General features: G+C 50.0%; 2 protein-coding genes across 6 annotated transcripts; both read left to right on the plus strand.

The window, feature by feature from the left end:
- Positions 1-1,153: 1,153 nt before the first annotated feature.
- Positions 1,154-10,077, plus strand: CNBP (CCHC-type zinc finger nucleic acid binding protein). 4 transcript variants are annotated; one of them, XM_064723908.1, is made up of 5 exons: positions 1,154-1,289; positions 7,315-7,434; positions 7,694-7,789; positions 7,971-8,169; positions 9,014-10,077. In XM_064723908.1, exons 2-5 carry the CDS (start codon positions 7,332-7,334, stop codon positions 9,129-9,131), a joined length of 516 nt encoding a protein of 171 aa, XP_064579978.1. In that variant the 5' UTR covers positions 1,154-1,289; positions 7,315-7,331; the 3' UTR covers positions 9,132-10,077. The 4 variants fall into 4 exon arrangements, with proteins under 4 accessions (XP_064579978.1, XP_064579977.1, XP_064579980.1 ...); XM_064723907.1 differs by having other exon boundaries at positions 7,694-7,788; positions 7,967-8,169; XM_064723910.1 differs by having other exon boundaries at positions 7,697-7,789.
- A 1,583-nt stretch (positions 10,078-11,660) lies between these two features.
- On the plus strand, positions 11,661-19,054 carry ISY1 (ISY1 splicing factor homolog). 2 transcript variants are annotated; one of them, XM_064724223.1, is made up of 11 exons: positions 11,661-11,842; positions 12,304-12,326; positions 12,959-13,010; positions 13,745-13,810; positions 14,242-14,284; positions 14,449-14,561; positions 14,726-14,843; positions 15,494-15,616; positions 15,810-15,913; positions 17,902-17,988; positions 18,271-19,054. In XM_064724223.1, the coding sequence occupies exons 1-11, from the start codon at positions 11,840-11,842 to the stop codon at positions 18,376-18,378; spliced, it is 840 nt and encodes a 279-aa protein (XP_064580293.1). In that variant the 5' UTR covers positions 11,661-11,839; the 3' UTR covers positions 18,379-19,054. The 2 variants fall into 2 exon arrangements, with proteins under 2 accessions (XP_064580293.1, XP_064580294.1); XM_064724224.1 differs by lacking the exon at positions 11,661-11,842 and adding an exon at positions 12,007-12,034.
- Positions 19,055-19,059: the final 5 nt, after the last annotated feature.

A 19,059-nucleotide genomic window follows, 5' to 3' on the forward strand; every position in this document is an offset into this window, starting at 1 on the left:
AACAGTGCTATAATATTAGATTTACAGCTTGAGGAAAGGTCAATCCAAAGCGTCTCCAGATCTGCCTCTCACACATTTCATCCTGAGCCCGGGGCTCGGTGGGGGTTTCTTGTACCTGAGGAGCAGGAAGGGAAAGACATTTAAACAAAATGATGACAAATTGTGGGTAACGCTGGTGTGTTGTACTTGATGCACTATCCACGCAGGAGTGCAGTTTGGGGCAATAACTGGCCTAAATTAATTTATTAAGTTCCCAGGCAAAAAGGGAGAAGATTTATGTAAAACATCCTCAAAACGCTGAACTAAGCGCTAACATTACTTCTGAGCTTCGCGTACTCATACAGGCTGAGAGCAAATCCTGCTCAGCAACTGAAAGAACTTTCCCCCGCAGTGTCTGGGCTGTGGCGGTGCCCAGCGGAGCCCTCAGCGCTGAGGGAGCCCCAGAGCCCTCGCGGCCCCGCGTCCTCCATTTCCTGCGCCGCGGCGGCGCCCGCGCCCCGCCAAGATGGCGGCGGCGCCTGAGGGCCGGCTGAGGGCGGGACGCGGCCGCTGCCCGCTCCCCTCGGCCCGTGCCGAGCCCCAGGGCCGCTCTAGCCCCGCGGGCTCTGCCGAGCGCGGCACCGGCGCCTGGCGGTGTCCAGGCAGCGGGACGGAAGTTTGAGGGAGTCCCAGCTACGGGAGGCTGCCAGGGCACGGGGAAGCGGAAAAGCCCGGGCAGGTCTCGCTGGGGCGCGCGGGGTTTCCCGCTGGAGGCCTTGAGCTGCCCGGCTCGGCACGGGAATCAGTGCGGCTCCCCGGTACAACACAGAGTCACCGCGCGGAGCGGAGTGATTAGGCCAGACCGGGCAGACAGGCAGGGAGTGAGACGGGCAAGGGCTCCAACGCTCCCGCCAGCTACTTGAGTGTATGCGCCACCGCCACTGCCGGGGCTGCGCTGTGAGCAGCGCGGGGAGAAGCGGGCGGTGAGTCACGGGGACACAGCGCGCACCGAACGCCGCCATGGCCTCCCCGCCCGCCCCCGGCCAGCGCGCGGGAGGCGCGCCCCGCCCACCCTCCGGCCGCCACGGTTGGGTGTCCCCGTCCGCCGCTCCCATTGGCCGGTCCGCAGCGCCGCTCTGCTCCCATTGGCCGAGCGGGCTCCTGCGAGCCGTGCGCACAGCGGCGGGGCGGGGTGAGCCGACGGGCCGTGTGCACACCGCGTGTGGCGCAGGCAGCGGGACCGGTGGGGCCGAGCGGGCGAGCGGAGCAGAGTCGTGCGGGGGCCGCGGCCGCGGGGAACCGGACCGCAGGTACCGCCGAGGGGGCCGGAGGGAACCGCAGGGGAGCGCCCGGGGGTCCGGCGGGGCCCCGAGGCGGTAGCGAGGGCACCGCGCGGGACGGCGATGGCGCTGGCGCACTCCGGCCTAGCGCGCGGGAAGGTCCGGCCGGGCGGGCGCCGGCGCCATTCCCGGCCCTGCGGCGCACTGGGCAGGCCGTGAGGGCCGCTAGAGCCGTGAGGGCCGCGGGCCGGGTGAGGGCTGCGGGCGGCGGCGGGTGAGTCAGGTCTGGGTTCCGGGAGCGCCCAGGGAGCCTGCGCCGCTCGGGGGAGGGAGGCCGGGGCGCTGGGCGCGGGGGGAGCCGCTCCGCTCGGCGCGGGCGCGGCCCGCACGGGCCTCACGCTCGGTCTCTGGGCCGGGGGTGGCGGGCGGCGGGGCCGGGGCAGCGGCAGCGCTGCACGTGGCCGCCTGGCCATGGGGAGAGGGGCCCGGCCGAGCCGCCCGTGAGCCAGCGAGTTTGGGATAAAGATCGTCCTATGAGTTTGGGCACTGCGGAGAACGGGCTGGAATGAAATATTTTCTTCATTAAATTATTTTTCTTTTCTTTTTTTTAATTTAATTTTGAATCCCCGCTGAAGTCCCGACGGCGGGGCCGCGGCCCGCGCACCACGTGGTTGCCCACGTGTGGGGCGCTGCCGGAGAGCGGAGGGTCGAGGTGTCGCAACTGTTTGCTCCTGCCACAGGCACGGATGGTGGCCTGCTCTAAATCCAAATGTGACCTATAAATGGATAGGAAAAATAGTCCGTGCCATCTGCAGATCGCGGGCTGCGGGGCGGCCTTTTATTCGAGTTCCTGTCTGGCGTGGTTCTCAAGTAACCGCTGTTAGTCATTGAGGAGAGGGCATTGTCACAGCCTTTATTAAATCTAATAGTGAGTTCTGGTTTCCTGTGTGCGCTCAACGTGATCCCATCTCCACGCAGCATTGGGGTTGCCCAGCCCGCGTTTCCTTCTTCAGTGCACACTTGCCTAGAGCAGCAATCCTGCATCCGTCCTCAAAGGGAAAAGGTTAAATAGGTTCACTAGAGCTGTGCAGCAGTCCTGAGAGTTACAGGTTTAACCTGCCATTTCAACTAACTTTGTTAATGTCTGGGCTGGATGTTATGTTTAAAGTCTCACATGTTGCTCGTGGTGTTTAAGTTTAAAATTTCATACAGATAGACATAAAAATTAAAGGGGAAGATGGTAAAATGTGCATATTTGTTCAATAGGGTCTAGCCCTTTCCATATTAACTAGTATGGATAGGCAGAAAGTGCTACTGAGTCACTCCTTGATGAACTTTTGTTCTCTTTTTTGTTTGTGTCAACAGAGATATCTCAGAATGACTTGTCTAAGTGGAGTCATGATGTCCTTTTGGCCTGGTTTCTGTCCCCTCTTGAGTCTTAGTTAATGTTCAGCAGTCCTGGCTCAGCCTGGCTGTGAAATTAACTGAGGGGTCCTAAATGGAGCAGAGGGATTAGCTTTTCACATCGGCAGGTTTCCTTGATTTTCAGACTAGTTTATTCCAGAATTGGGGTGTTATTACCTACTGGTCAGAATAGTTAATTTTGTATCTTGTTTTAATGAGAGCCGAAGAGAGAGACAGGAGCATCACTAACTTTGCTGTAGCAGGTTTTCAGGTTACAGTGTGGAAATAAACTGCTAACTACGATGGCTTTGGTCACAGTGATGTGTCCAGGAATTCTTACAACGTGTTGCTTGGGAAATAAAAACTCCCAGGTGGCATTTCTTGTAAAATGAGTAATGCTTTGACTTCTCCTTTGAAACGAAATGCTGGCTTATGATTATTAGCAGGTCTTTCTGCCTATTCAGAGGACAGCAGGGCTGTGCTTCCTGTCACGTTGGGGTTTCATCACCTGGGCTCTGCCTTGTCCAACTCAGGTGTGGTGCTCTGGGTTGCTCACAGCAGCCTGGGAGGGCCCTGCTGATTTCCCAAGGGTGCCTCTGCTGGAGCTGGGGCTCTCTCTGCTCTGTGCTCTGGCTGAAGGAGTGAAGTCCTGCTGTTTGTAGGTCACCAGAAGCACTGAAGTAGAGTGAAGAGAATTGCCCCTGTTCTGTTGGATCCTGAATAATCCCAGAGGTGCAGCTCAGCTTCCTTTTCACTATGAAGAGCCCAAGTTAGTTGTATTTTAGTTTGTTAAAACAACTTCTTTGGAGGGCATCTAGGTTAAAAGCCATATAAAATGAGGAGTGTTACAGTGGAGCTTTGTGGCAGTTTTACATCATCAGGTCTGAAGGGGCTGCTAAAACAGCTGAATATTGCTGAATCTCATGCTTGAGGGCTGGAGATTGATAGCACCTCTCCTGTTCTGAGAGTCTTGAATATGTATTAACTGCAAAGCCATAGAAAAACACAGAGTATAAGACAGGAAACTTCTTGTGTCTGAGGTGTCTCCTACAACTAGGAGAATTATCAAGAAACTCCCACTTAAAATTTGGTGCTCAAGTTGCACTGAAAAACTTCAGCTGTGTCCTAGGAAAGTGCTGTGGTGCCACAGGGATCTCTGTCCTCAGTCCCTGTATGGCCACCACACAGAACAAGGTCTAAAATTCACTCTCAATAATGTTTCAGCTTCCAGCTGCAGTTTCAGAGGTCTTTAGGAGGAGTTAAATAACTGCTTTTTGCCTTCTCTAGAAAGGCAAGGTTTGAGGTGGGAAAGCCCAACTAGACCTGAGTTTCTGGAGGAGTTTTGGGAGCTAATCCAGGAGGCAGTGCCTTGCTGTATCTCGCAGAATTTGACCTGTCTCAGAAATGCCAGATGAGGCTGTAGTTGTAATTTCTTTTCCATTACCACTTTTCCTGCCCTGGTGAGGTAAAAATCTGGTTCTGCTATGTAAGAAGGGAGGGGACGATGACACATGGACAGACAGGACAGGCTGCTTTGTGTAACACATCTGAGCTCTGCAAAACAGGGAGAGCTGGGACTGAAAACTTTCCAAGAAGACTTAGGTAGCTTTCTTACAGAAGGCTTACTTAAGGTGGCCTTGATAGATAAAAGGAACTGCTGGAAACTTGCCTGTGATGACAAAATGGAGGGGTATTGACTAACAGAGAAGTGTTTGAACTTGGGTGGTTTTACTGTGCTCATTTTTTTCTCTTGGAAGTAACTGAAAACTGTAATGGTGTCCAGAGTGCTTGGAGGCTCTCCATTTAAGGGCTTGTCTTCTGAACCGGCCTTTTCTGGATGCTGCTCCTTGAAGGTGGCTCTTGGCTTTCTCTGAAAACTGAATCACTGCAGTTCACACTGCTGGGCAGTTCTGTCCTGTGTGAGGCTTGCTGGGATGCCGGCAGATAAATCCAGTGTCAGCTGCAGCCACCTCTCACTGGTAAATCCATTTGCAGTTCCAGACCCTTTACAGGAGGATGCAGAAGTTTAACATGGAAATACTGGTGGAGAGAAACTGCAGGATGTGTTTAAGGGACCTGAGGATGAAGCAGCATGTCTGTAATCACATTTGTATGGCTGCTGTGAGCTCAGGGTGGGCACAGGGCCTCTGAAGACAGAGGTGTTTAAATGAATCTCAGGCTGGAAGGATCCTTGCCCAGAGACTGCAGTCTGACTTTGGATTTCTGCTTCAGTTTGTGTAATCTTTACCAATTTGCTGTATAGCAGAGACAGAGAAACTTGAGGTTTTCCCTTTGAAGGGGCAGTTAAAAAGGAAAAAGCTCTGAATCAATGTAAAACTTGTGTATTGCATTCCTTTGGGGCAGTGAGGAGTGAGCTTTTGTCCCTCCTGCACTGGCAGAGGGACAGACTGGCTGCAGGCTGCCATTAATCTCGGTGTGAAAGCTCCCCAGTGTGTATGTGGAGCACTCTGGCTCACCTGTCACACATTTATCTTTTACCCTGTGTTAACCTGGCTGGGTCTGTCAGTGCTTCCTGTGGGGCACTGCCAGCAGCTCCCAGTCCTGTCACCTCCTGCTGGAGTCCCACCTTCGTGGTTGGGAGTGAAGCCTCTTCACATGTGCTGCAGGTCTCTTACAGCTGGTGCCTACTGTTCTGCTCTTTTTAATAGATTCTATGTTGCTATTTGATAATGCTTTAATGTGAGGACCCTTAAAAAGAGTTGTAATGAAGTGAAGGATCTATATATTTAAAATTCAGAGACCCCATCTTGGCCCTGTTGCAGATGAGAAGCAGCATCACGGTGGTGCCTGAGCCCCGCTCCTGCAGTTGCTGTGTTTTCCTGTTCTGCAGTGTCCACACGGTTGCTATGCAGGCAGGGATAAACAATGGCTGGGCAGTGCCACAGCGGGCAGGGCTCAGCCGGGCCGGGCTGCCCTCAGGGGGCGCTGGAAATCCTCAACACTGAGCTGTGTGTGAAATCGAGTGAATCTCAAAGTGCTCCAACAACCAGTTTTAACTTTGTTTGGATGTGTCTATGGTCTTCTTGCAGCTTTTCACTCCTAACCCTAACCTGGCCATCTCTCATTTTGAAGGCAAAATCCGTCATCTAGTCCAGCTGGAAGTTAGATGTGGGGTTACAGAGATGACATGCTAGAGTATGGACCTCTTGCATTTTTAATTCTCACCATTTACTGTGGTTGAAATAACCATTCCTGTGCAGAAGACCATCAGAGAGAGGAACTGTTTTGAGGGAGTAGTGGATAAGAAGCCACACTAAATTTGTGAAACATTGAGGTACTTTGGAAATAGCTAAATGACAATTCATGTTTAGATGCTGACTCTATATTTAAGAGCTAATTCTGGTTCCTGCTGGAGTGAAGAAAGCTCCTGTAGTGGCTTTCTTCAAGACTCAGCTTGTGGGAGTTCCTGTAATCTGGGATGCTGCAGGTCTGGGAGGAGGGGAATCATTCTGTACCATGACTAAACTGCAGGGTTACAGGGGGATTACCTTGAAGGGGATACAGGTAAACTGTGAAACAAGCCAGATAATGATTCTGCTTCTGTTGGGTAAAGAATAGAGTTGGGAGAGCGTATGTGAGGTATTAAAACTTCAGGAGACTTCATCAAAACAAAGGTTGACATGCATATTTTTAAACCTGTGTACTTTAAACTTGTCTTCAAGCACGTTTTAAGAAAGAGTTTAAATGTGTAACTTCCTTGTTCTTTTCTGGCTCTGGAGGTGGTGTGTGAGTGTCCTGCAGCTCAGGGGAGGTGTGGCAGTGTGAGCACAGTCTGGGACCTGCCCTGTCCATTGGGGCTGTGCAGGCTCTGCTCATGCTCCATTCCCAGTCTGGGCTCTCAGAACTCCCTGTCTGGTGCTTCCAGAGCATTCTAGGGATGTTTTGCCCCATTAGCCTTCTCTAGAGTTAGCAACTATCTGCTGTCTTAACATCTTAAAACATTTTCTTTTGTGTATACCTGGAGTGGAATATGCATCCTGAGCTAAAGGTTATTTACAAGTTGTAGTTTTGCTTTTCAGAGTTCAACTGCTGTTTAGGTCAGAAAAGACCTAAAGTCTTCAAATGTGAAGCTAAAGGGCTTTTTGAACACTTTAGGTGTAATATTGCCTGTTCTTGGCTTCCAGTCAGTAAAGGTAGTAGCTGCCAGGCAGATCCTTCAAGAGAAAATGTAGCAACTACCAGGAGGAAATAACTTGTAGAGATTAAGTTTCTGGCTTTTGAGTTTTAACTCTGAGCAACAAGTAAGAAGGTGCTTTACTGAAAGGGATTATGATATTAACGCTGCTACTACAATAGTTTAAGGGATTTCCTTCTCTTTTTCCCTCTCCCTGGACATTTTGGAATTTCTTGCAGTAAAGGGTGGCTACAAAATACTTGGAGGAAAAGTTACATAGCACATTGTCTGTTCAAAGCTGTCTTACTCAAAGCAGAGTGGAGGCAAACTTGTATCCTCTGCGGTGGTTTCAGTGGTCATGATCAGATACTGTACAGGAGAGTACTGACTTAGCTGGGAGTCCTGTGTGGTTTGCAGTGCCTTTGCTGAGGGGCTGGGGAGCCTCTGAATGTCTCATTTGAATGTAGCCTTGGGCTGGGGGAGCAGGAGGTGCTCAGAAATGTCCTTTTTGTTCAGACAGGTGATCTGCAGCCATGAGCAGCAACGAGTGCTTCAAGTGTGGCCGTACTGGGCACTGGGCCCGGGAGTGCCCCACTGGCATGGGCCGTGGCCGTGGCATGAGGAGCCGTGGCAGAGGTGAGTGCAGGGGCTGGGCTCGGTGTTCCTGTGCACAGCACAGCTCTGGCTGCTGCTCTGTGCAGTGCCAGCCTCTGCCAGACCCCAGTGAGGAAGCTGAGATTCTCATTGGTAATAAGAACCAGGGAAACTTGCCTCTACCTAAGAGTTTGGCTGGGGGCTCTGAGAGTGAAGCAAACTTGTCAATTCAGTTTGTGATTGATTCTTAAAAGTGTTTTGAATGTAATACTTGTATTTATTTTCTTTTACCCTTTTCAAGCAGGCTTCCAGTTCATGTCTTCGTCTCTGCCGGATATCTGTTACCGCTGTGGTGAGTCTGGCCATCTTGCCAAGGACTGTGACCTTCAGGAGGATGGTAAGTATCACTAAATATTCCAGCTCTTCAGTGCCACAGGCAGAGAGAGCTCTGTGCCTGAAGAGAAGGGTGCTGGGCTTCCCTGGGAGCAAGCAGTGCACGTGCCCCGTTCACAGCACGCTGCCCCTCGTGCTACCAAGGTTTTATAGTCTGGTTTGGTATGTTTTTCTTATTGTGGAAGCCTGCTATAACTGCGGTAGAGGTGGCCACATTGCGAAGGACTGCAAGGAGCCCAAGAGGGAGAGGGAGCAGTGCTGCTACAACTGTGGCAAGCCCGGCCACCTGGCCCGCGACTGCGACCACGCAGACGAGCAGAAGTGCTATTCTTGTGGAGAGTTTGGGCACATTCAAAAAGACTGCACCAAAGTGAAATGCTATAGGTAAGGAGTGACAGGAGGCACCTGTGGGATGCACCTCTTGGGCTGGATGTGTTCTGTGTCCCACTGTTGTTCAGAGCTAAGGCTTAAACCCCTGTTAGCAAGGTGGAGTACAGATTCCATGCTGTATCTCTAGATGGCCACCCAATGCAGGTGCTCAGTCACTGGAGCGGTGCAGAAAGGGTTGTGTCCTTTTGCAGAAGGTGGCAGGAGGCACTTGGCTGTAGCAGAGGTAGGCACCCTGTGCCTTCTGCCAGAGCTGACAAACCCCAGCTGTACTGCCCAGCTGACTGGCACAGCCAGCTCCTGCAGGAGCACACTGAGGATGCTTTGCTTGTGGGAACAGTGAATAGAAGTGGGTGTTGAATTGGTTTGAAATGCCATCTTCTTCAGTGTTGTCTGGTTTTTGAATGCAGGCATATACCAGAAACAGCACGTTCCTGAGAGCAGTATTCTTCACCCCCACCAACATTCCCTTCTGTGGAGGAAGGAGAGAGAACATGGTGTATTTGAGTTAAAACTAATTATTCTCAAAGCAAGGCTAAACTGCAAGCATAAGCATTGGGAACAGGCAATACCCAGGACACAACTGGGGCAAAAACCCTGCAATCCCACAAAGTTGATGTACAGTGATTGTGGCACGTGCAGTGATTAATGGGAGTTGATCATTTGGGAGCACTTAATGGCTCTGCTGAGGACAAACTTGCTTCATGTCAGAGAATTGTGGAACAGAAGCCCTGAATGCAGGACTAGGGTTGTATGAAGCTGAAGTAGACAATGTCCTGGGCAGAGCAGGATTGCTCCTGTGGGTGTTGTGGCTGCTCTGACAGAACCTTTGCTCTTGCAGGTGTGGTGAAACTGGCCATGTAGCCATCAACTGCAGCAAGACCAGCGAAGTCAACTGCTACCGCTGCGGCGAGTCAGGGCACCTTGCACGGGAATGCACAATTGAAGCTACAGCCTAATTATTTTCCTTTGTCGCCCCTCCTTTTTCTGATTGATGGTTGTATTATTTTTCTCTGAATCCTCTTCACTGGCCAAAGGTTGGCAGATAGAGGCTACTCCCAGGCCAGTGAGCTTTACTTGCCGTGTAAAAGGAGGAAAGGGGTGGAAAAATCAACTTTCTGCATTTAACTACAAAAATGTTTATGTTTAGTTTGGTAGAGGTGTTATGTATAATGCTTTGTTAAAGAACCCCCTTTCCGTGCCACTGGTGAATAGGGATTGATGAGTGGGAAGAGTTGAGTCAGACCAGCAAAAACCCTCTCTGGGTTACAGGGAAGTGATCCTATGCAGGAGGAATGAAATTCTGGAAGTGTCTAAACTTCCTCATAACTTTTATTTTATTACAATGGCCTTGGATTGTCTGACCTCAGTAGCTGTTAACACCAAGTGATATCTGCATCAGGCCCTACCTAGAGCATATAGCTGAGTGGGAGTAAACAAACAAGATGCACATGCCTGTTAATGGCCATGAGAGAGAGAGAGAAATCTGAAATAAATCTAAAAGTAACAGTAATTCAGTCAGTGAATGTTAATGTTGGAGATACAGAACGCAATGGGAAGCTTTTGAATAAATATCTCAAAGTCAATCTGAAACCCAGACATCAGTGCTCATAGCATAAACAATTTGGAGCTATTCAGGAGTTGCAAATAAATGCATTTTCACAGAAATCAAGATGTTATTTTTGTATACTATATCACTTAGACAACTGAGTTTCATTTGCTTGTAATCGGTTTTTAAAGTAAGATGGTAAGAGCAATTGAAGTCCTAGAACATAGAAAATGTAATTTTAACTATCAATAAAGCTGGAGGAGGAAGGGGAGTTTGGCTAAAGTTCCTTTTGTTTATTTTTGGTTTTCCTGTACACAGTGCAAAACAACATATTAAAAGGGGTATGTGGAGGTTCAGCTTGGCCTTTTCTTTTCTGCTGTCTCATGTTGAGGTCCTGTCTGCACATGTTCATGGGAGTGGGGCTGGATGGGGGCTGAATACACCTGTGCTGAGGCACTTTAAGCATTTAATGGAAAAACCACTGAAGGAGGGGTTGCTGGAGGTGCAGTTCCAGTCTCTGAGTAGGTCAGAGTGGTGTTTGAGCTGCCATAGTGGCTCTGAGAACCCAAAGCTTCTGCACTTGGCCTGTCCCTGTGCTGGTTCACAGGGGTCAGTGACCAGAAAGGAGCTGATAAAGAGAGGATCTTGACATGCCCTCAGTAAAATCAGCGTGCAGGGCTCTGGGCTGGGCAGGGCTTCACCCTGAGGCAGCTGCAGAAGGGGCTGCTCACACCTGGGGTGAGGACTGGGCTGTGCCCAGAGTGTCTGAGCTGCTGCCTGTGCTCAGCTCTGGCAGCTCTGGAATGTGCAGTGTGCTGGGCTCATGTTCAAACTGTCACTCCACAGGCTTTCCTTTCCAATCCCAAGGGCTGTGGGGGCTGTAGCAGTGAGAAGGGGCTGTGCTGTCTGTCCCTGCAGGAGAAGTGCCAGGCTGGCATTGCAGCTGTGCTGGAGCCAGCTGAATTGGCACTGCCACTTGTACCTCTGGTGTCATTACAGTGACTGTCAGGGGAGCATTCCTGGTGATTTTGGAAGCAGCAGTGAAATGTCTGCGTTCTCCTGGGGTAGTGCAGATAGCACATGGTGGTTCAGCCTGCTAGGTTGGGACAAATTCAGTCTTTGCACACAATTATCTTAGTTAAGTAACAGCAGTAAAGCTTGGACTTCTGTGATTACAAAGACATGGAAGTCTTTGGGACTTCCATGACAGCTACAAAGTGGTGTTTTCCTCTAAAAAGCTATTTTTATTTAAAGAAAACAAGGTTTAAAAGCTGAGGAACACAAACCGGGCTGTTAGTTACAGAAATAGAAAATTACTTCAAAAAGAGATGTCTCTTCCTTGGTCATCTTTCTGTGAGGACATTGGTGCTGCTGTTCATAGTCAGTTGTACCAAGTGAACAGGCATTGGACAAGCAAGTGGTGATTTCATACATTGTGGGACATGGGAAAAATCAATTTAAATTCTTCATATGTTTCATGTTGATCTTTTCACTAGTACTGAGGTATCTCCTCATTCCTTATGGCAAACTCATGAAGTGGTTACAGAGAAGGACTGTTCGTCGGGAATTGAGTGACCAGACAAGGGGCAGTGGGTACAAACAGAAAGGGGAAATTCACATCAGGTGTTGGATGGAAGGAGCTTTGCATGTGAGGGTGGGCAGGCCCTGGCACAAGTGCCCAGAGCAGCTGTGGCTGCCCCAGGATCCCTGGCAGTGTCCCAGGGCAGGTCGGGCGGGGCTGGGAGCAGCCTGGGACCGTGGGAGGTGTCGGTGCCGTGCCAGCGGTGTCACTGCGGTGTCCCCAGTGTCCCCCCCGGCAGTGTCTGAGGCCGGGCCGGACGGGGCTGGGAGCAGCCCGGGGCAGCAGTGGTCGGTGTCGGTGCCGTGCCAGCGGTGTCACTGCGGGGTCCCCAAGGTCCCCCCGCACCCGGGCCCTCCCGGCTCATCCCATCCCGCCAACCCCAGCAGCGCGCATGCGCCAAGCGAGGTCACCCAATCCTGCACGAGCGGGGTGCGCAGGCGCAGTGGGGAGCGGGGCCGCGTTCAGTTCCGGGGCTTGGAGCTGCTGCGTGCACGGAGCGTTCGGCGGGACCGAGGGGCTGAGGGCACGGCGGGACCATGGTGAGTGCGGGGCTGAGGGCACGGGGGGACCATGGGGAGTGCGGGACAGGAGCTGAGGGCACGGCGGGACCGTGGGGAGTGCGGGACTGAGAGTGCAGGGGAACCATGGGGAGTGCGGGACTGAGGGGCTGAGGGCACGGGGGAGCAATGGGGAGTGTGGGAGTGAGGGGCTGAGAGCACGGCGGGACCATGGTGAGTGAGGGGCTGAGGGCACGACGGGACCATGGGGAGTGCGGGGCAGGGACTGAGGGCACGGGGGAACCATGGTGAGTGTGGGACTGAGGGTCTGAGGGCACGGCGGGACCGTGGGGACCGCAGGGCTGAGGGGTCACTCAGCTTTTCTTGTCCCCTGGTGCCACTGCCCGGCGGGGGGCTCGGAGCGGACCAGCCGCAGGCGGGGAACCTTGGAGGAGCAGGCCGGGGCCGGGGGTGCCTGAGGCCGCTCTGTTTGTGTCTTGCAGGCTCGAAACGCGGAGAAGGCCATGTGAGTGCAGCAGGGACACCGCTGAGCCCGGGCTCACCTCAGAGCTGCTGGCCCTGACTACCTGATCTCACACACCTGTGCCTGCTGGCCCACAGAATGAACACACATCTATGCCTGCTGGCCCATAGAACTCGCTGTTCTGCCTCTTAAAGCACCGACAGTTTAATGATATTTTTAGGTTCTCAGTTGTGCGTGTGCTGGCCCAGAGGCAGTGGGAATTGGAGGGTCCTGCACACACATACCTGGTGCTGTGCAGCTCCTGTAGCTGTGCTGGGTGCTTCTGTGCAGGAGAGACCCTGTAGTAGTGTACTTGTCCCTCTGCAGGCTGGGAGATAAGTACACTGAAGTGTGCTGTAAAGAACCCTTGTGGTTTTAGGCAGTTCCCATTTTGGGAACAGAGATGCCCAGCCAGGTAAGATGAATCAGTCAGCAGTGCTTTACTTGAGAAATGAACCACTGAGGATTTTGGGTGTTGAGAAGTCATTAGCTGGAAGAGCTGAAGGTGGTCAGTGAATGTGTTCAGGCCTTTGTTTTCTACAGACTGTAACTGAGTCCATAATAAACACCCAGAGCAAAGCTTGCTCCTGTTGGAATGTGGATTTGTGAAAGTAAATCTGCTTTCTCCTCTTCAGGACGGCCTTGGCAAGGTTTCGGCAAGCCCAGCTTGAGGAAGGAAAAGTCAAGGTGAGGTGTAAAAGCCCTGGAGGTTTGGTAGCTCAAGGCAGGCCTTGTCCAGAGCCCAGGTGTCCTGTCTGTAGAAGGAAAATATTTCAGCTGACTATTTCACACTCACACAGCCAAGAAAATTCTCCACTAGAGTTTCTCCAAACCTTTTATACTTTTCTGTTTCATATTGCGTATTATGCAGAGAAAAGGGGTTTAATACCTTTTAATAAAAGGTGGAGCTTTAGTAAAAAGGTAGAGCCTTTTAGTAAAAGGTAAAAATGTGGGGAAGAGGACAAAATAACTGCACACAAAACCCTAGAAGCAAGGTGATGCATCAGGTTGTGTAAGCAAGCCAATGGAATGTGAAGAAGTTTGAGAAGAAGGTACTCTGTATAAACTGGAAAAAATTACATAGTTTAGGAGTAGCAGTTGAGAAAAGCTTAACCTTAAGAAGGTGGTGTGTGCTGAAAATGCTGAAACTGTCCTGAATGGAACATTTGTTGTATTGGAGAGGATTATGGGGTGAGAGATTTTGGTTTGGATGAAGTGGATTTAATTAGTTTTTGTAGTCTGTGATAGTTTAATTTGTCAGGGCTGTAAGTAATTACTGTTCTTCACTTACTAAAACTCGATGGGAGCAGAAGGCCCTGGAGCTTGGCAGCACAGTTTGGCACTAAGGGAGCAGCAGAGCCTGTGTGAAATGCTGTGCCAGTGCTCAGCTGGGTTTGATGTGTGTGCTCTTCTGTCTGCAGGAGCGAAGGCCTTTCCTTGCCTCAGAGTGCAATGAGCTGCCCAAAGCTGAGAAATGGAGGAGACAGGTAATGCAACCTGGGGATTTTCTAATTCTGTAGGAAGTAGAACTTTACACTTCCTGCTTAGGCAGCCTGCTTACAAGCAGTTTTCCACACTTGCAGTACCCTGAGAGTTAAATCACAGCACTTTTTCTAATATTTTACAGCTCAGTGTTCAGAGTAGCTCCTACCACGTCAGGTTGCTGCAAGGCCATGTCCTGCTGAGTCTTTAACATCTCCAGAGATTTAGATTCCAGGTTTTTGGGACTGCTCTTCCAGTGTTTGATTATCTTCCTAATGATGTCTTTCTTCTTGAATTTAATCAGAATTTCTTCAGTTTCAACTTGTGTTTTATTGCTACTTGTCCTATTGCCATGCACTTCTCAAACAATCTTGCTCTGTCTTCTTTGTTCCCTCCACTGATTGAGAAATTAATTTCTGTGTTCTTATTTGACTAGATCATTGGGGAGATTTCCAAGAAAGTGGCACAGATCCAAAATGGTAAGATTTATCTAATATGTTTTATTTTTTGAATATCCAGTCATAAGCAGTTACAGTAAAAATCCCATTTCATGTGAACTGTACTGTTTCCATTGCATAAATTCTGAAATTCCTCTGGTGTTTCTCTGAGCTGCCTGATTTATTGGTTTTTTCTTCTCTAACAGCTGGATTGGGTGAATTCAGAATTCGGGACCTGAACGATGAAATAAACAAACTCCTGAGGGAGAAAGGACACTGGGAATACAGAATAAAGGAGCTGGGAGGGCCAGATTATGCTGTAAGTGTGGAATGGTGGTTCTGCTTATAAGTGACTGCTGAGAAAAATATGTAACATTTAGTTAGCTGTGAATGGCTTGGCCAGTGTTATTTTTATTCAGCCCCCAAAATGTTTGGCTGTGTTAGAAGAAAAGTTTTAAATTATGAACTCTGTTTGTTTTCCAGAGGATTGGCCCAAAAATGTTAGATCATGAAGGGAAAGAGGTTCCAGGAAACAGAGGCTACAAATACTTTGGGGCTGCAAAGGATCTGCCAGGAGTAAGAGAGCTTTTTGAGAAGGAACGTAAGTAAAGAGCAGCTCCTCCCAGACATGGATCTGTGTAAATATCTTGAGTAAAATGCTGTTGTTTGTGGGAAGTGCTGGTGACAGCATTTCTGAATGTCTTGGGTCAGCTCAGTGAAACACTGGGCACACATAATTAATTAAATGCTAGAGCACCTTTGGCTGTTTGCAATTAAGGAAATGTAGTACTGGTTCCTACTGGGAATTCCATATGGTAAGGACTGATGGCCTATAGAAACTTCCAGCATAAGAAGCAAACTTCATTGAGAAGTTGTAAATGGTACTCAGAGTTCAGGACTAGGAAAAGGGAAAGTTGGGTTGAACATAATTTTAGAAGCAGGAATGAGTTTTCATAATGAAAAACTCAATGTAAGGGGATGAAACTTTGTCATGGAATGAGTGGGAATTGCTTGGGCCTGGAAGTGAGGCAGAGACAAATTCTGGGAAATACTCCAGGGTGTGGGGGAACCATTGGGTCATGCACTGGGACTGGTTTGTGCTGGCCACAGGGTGACACCAGTGCTGGAGCAGCTCCATCGTGCTGGGTGTTGGCTGGCACTGGGCAGCTGTGGTGCTGTGGGGTTGGGGACACCTGGGGACACTCAGCAGGTGATGGAGGTGACCTGTGGGTGACAGTGGTGTCCTTGCAGCCCTGCCACCCCCACGGAAGACTCGGGCTGAGCTGATGAAGGACATTGATGCTGAGTACTATGGCTACAGGGATGAGGATGATGGGATCCTGGAGCCCCTGGAACAGGAGCATGAGAAGAAAGGTATGTGAGATTCCAGACCTGCACAGAGCAGCCAGCAGGGGCTGCTGATGGACTCTGAGGTTAAGGCACCTTTTTTTTCCTGATGTAGAGGATTTAGGCAAGGAGTTAAAGTCCATTGGAAGAGCTCTGGCAATAAGACCATGCTGCTCTGGCTGGCTCTCAGCCACACTTGCCATTCTCCTTTGCTCCCCAGTTATAGCAGAAGCAGTGGAAAAATGGAAGATGGAGAGAGAAGCACGACTTGCAAGAGGCGAGGAGGAGGAGGAAGAAAACATCTATGCTGTCCACGAGGAAGAGGTAGGGGTGGCTCAGGTGATGTGACTTTCCAGGTGTTTTCTGTGCTTCCTTCTTGGACATGGCATCACTCTGGCAAGGACCTGGGTGTGCTGTCCTGGCCCTCTCCCCACCTCAGGATCAGAGGTGGGGGAGTGCTCTTGGCCCAGGCTTAGGGAGTGCTGGGGGCTGGCAGGTGAGGACAGACTTTCACTGCAGTGAGAAACCTTGCTGTAATTTCAGTGGCACTGTTATTGTCAGTGGTGTGTGGGTAACACTGCTCAGTCTGGCTCCTGAGCACAACCTGCCTCAGCAACAGCACAAGCAGCTTTGGGGACAGGATAATGTCACACTGCCACTGTGTGGAAACCCAAGGGGTGCAGGGCCTTGTTTGCACTTGGATCGTGGTGCAGCTGGTGCTGCTGTCACTGCTGTGACGTGGCTGCTTCTTCTGACATGAGATCTGCTCCCAGTGAGATCTGGAGGAGGGTACTGGAAACAAGGTCCCATTTCTCAGTCTGTATCTAGGTGGGTTAAGCACAAGAATAAAAAGGAGGAATCCATTGTGACCGTGTTCACAGAGGTACGAGGATGAGGGAAGAGACCAGGATCTGACTCCATGTTTCAGAAGGCTGATTTATTATTTTATGATATATATTATATTAAAACTATACTAAAAGAATAGAAGAAAGGATTTCACCAGAAGGCTGGCTAAGAATAGAAAAAGAAAGGTTTGTTATCATTCTTTGTGGCTCGGCTCTCTGTCTGAGCCAGCTGACTGTGATTGGCCATTAATTACAAACAACCCCATGAGACCAATCCCAGATGCACCTGTTGCATTCCACAGCAGCAGATAATCATTGTTTACATTTTGTTCCTGAGGCTTCTCAGGAGGAAAAATCCTAAGGAAAGGATTTTTCATAAAAGATGTCTGTGACAATCCATCATCAGATGGATCTGGTGGCTCTTCCAGTACCTATTTTATTTGTATGATCCCATGGTTCATGAGCCCAGCTCTTAGGTGTGGGACCAGAGCAGTACAGAGCTGTTCAGGGAAGTGGTACCCATATTTGCTGTCTTGTTTAGCTGGCTCCTCTTCTCTGGGCTTATCTCGGCTGTTTGAGGGGCCTGGGAGGCCCGGAGGTGGCCCGGAGGTGGCCCGGGTATCGAAAGACGAGAAGAGGCTTCAGTTCTTCTTTCTGGTTTTATGTTTATTAATTGTTTATCTAAAAGATGTTCTTTCAGCCGAACAGAGATCTGCACAGCAGTCAGCCATGGGCACACTCTGTCTCCCTCCGGGGCAGGCACCTATCTTTATACTCTTTGCTACGTATACAATATTTATCATTTTTCCCCAATACCATCTATTGTTATAACTCGGTGTACTCTCAGTAATAACCAATAGAAAGGTGCCACCGTGGCCAAAGAAGATGGAGGAGAGGAGGAAGAAGGAGGAGGACAGGACACACCCCAATTCCTCCATCTTACTCCTCTAAACCCCCTGTACATAAATCTTAAACCTTGTGTCTCACCCTCTAATTAACTAATCTTTCCACCCTTCACCCCGGTGAGGCCCTGTGAAGCCCTCATCCTTGTCGTCTCCTGTGCAGGGTTAAAGTCCAGCTACCAGGCACTTCTGGCAACATTCCAGGACTCCCGAGACCCCCAAGCTGGTCTCGGAGGCTCAGCATCTTAGGACTGAGATCTTGAGATCCGACACTCTTCTGTTCACAGCATTGCTGTGGCATGGAAGGGGAGGAAATACAGCTTTACATTCATGGCCATGCCACAGCAGAGCAAAGGCCTTATGAGAAATGGCAGCAGTAATGCTGAAAATGTCCAGGAGCAGGGTCTGCATGTGATCCTTGTGTTCTTTTGGTGCTGGCTCCTCTTCACTCATTCCTGTTTTTATAGTGTTGATCATGTGTTGTTCCTTCTGGCAAAGCAAATGAAAAAGGGGTTTTTATGACCTCTATAGAAAATAAACTTGATGTGATTTTTTCACTTTTTAGTCTGATGAGGAAGGTGGCAAGGAGAGAGAAGGTGAAGATGGCCAACAGAAATTTATTGCACATGTTCCAGTGCCAACTCAGCAGGAGGTAAGGCAGAACAGCACTCAGCTGCAGGGATGCACACTGGCTTTTGCAAGACACATCTTCATTTACATCAGGTCATCAGTGAAAGTGCCCTAAATTTGTGATTTCTGTGACTTGACTCTGCAGCTGTTTAATCCCCTTGCAAGTGCTATAACCCCTTTTCACCTGTGAATTTCCAAAACCTCCCTAAGTATTCCATAAATTGGGAGGTGTTGTGGTATAGCTGAGCATCTGAGGTCTCAGCATCCCAGCTGAGCTGAATCCACCCTGGTTTTGTCTCTGCAGATTGAGGAAGCTCTTGTACGAAGGAAGAAGATGGAGCTGCTGCAGAAGTACGCCAGTGAAACCCTGCTGGCACAGAGCGAGGAGGCCAAGACCCTGCTGGGCTTGTAACAGTGCACAGTGCCTGGTCAGTGTGTGATCCCTCTGAGAGCAGCAGGCTCCTCAGTTCTGGTAGCAGTGGGTTTTAGCTCTGCAAGTTCCTTGGGATGTGGAGCAGACTGCTGGGATTACAGTGTGGTGTGCAGGAGGAGAGCCATCACTCTGGTTTCTCTACTTTCTGACTTGTGCTCCAGTGCTGGAAAGGGTTAAACCTTGGTGAACTTGTCTGTGCATCCAACAGCTGCCTGCAGTGCTCTCAGTTTGGGAAAGGGTCTGTGCTGTGGGGCCTCCTGCAGATAGAAGCACACCCAGTGAGCTCCTAAATCCTGGCAGAAAACCCACGGTGCTCCTGCCATCCTGTCTGCTCTGTCCTGGCTGTGAGTGTGCACAGCTTCCCCTGCTGGCTGTTGTTGAGCTGAGAAGTAACTCACACTATTACACCTGCTTCATTTACCAGAACACCCTGGAACCTGTCTGGAGGGGCCTTGAAGGTAGATCTTAGGAGTGAATTTGGAGCAGATTTGATTCTTTCTAAAACACTTGCAATGGCTACAGCCTGTTACCTTTTTTGTGGTTTGTAACTGTGCCCAGATGAATTGCTTAAATGCTGGATATTCCAGCCGCTACTGTAAAAAACTTTGCAATACCTTGTTCAAACATTTTTTATTAAAACTTATTTACAACCTGATGTCT

The sequence above is a fragment of the Zonotrichia leucophrys genome, chromosome 12 (genome assembly GCF_028769735.1).
Source record: "Zonotrichia leucophrys gambelii isolate GWCS_2022_RI chromosome 12, RI_Zleu_2.0, whole genome shotgun sequence".
Classification (NCBI taxonomy): Eukaryota; Metazoa; Chordata; class Aves; order Passeriformes; family Passerellidae; genus Zonotrichia; species Zonotrichia leucophrys.

Bases quoted from the DNA above. Each gene is read 5' to 3' on its own strand.
- CNBP (XM_064723907.1), top strand. From the start codon at position 7,332: ATGAGCAGCAACGAGTGCTTCAAGTGTGGCCGTACTGGGCACTGGGCC. The intron at 7,789-7,966 runs GGTAAGTATCAC...TTTCTTATTGTG, and splicing joins ACTGTGACCTTCAGGAGGAT to GAAGCCTGCTATAACTGCGG. The intron at 8,170-9,013 runs GTAAGGAGTGAC...TTGCTCTTGCAG, and splicing joins ACCAAAGTGAAATGCTATAG to GTGTGGTGAAACTGGCCATG.
- ISY1 (XM_064724223.1), top strand. The intron at 13,011-13,744 runs GTGAGGTGTAAA...TTCTGTCTGCAG, and splicing joins TTGAGGAAGGAAAAGTCAAG to GAGCGAAGGCCTTTCCTTGC. The intron at 14,285-14,448 runs GTAAGATTTATC...CTTCTCTAACAG, and splicing joins AGTGGCACAGATCCAAAATG to CTGGATTGGGTGAATTCAGA.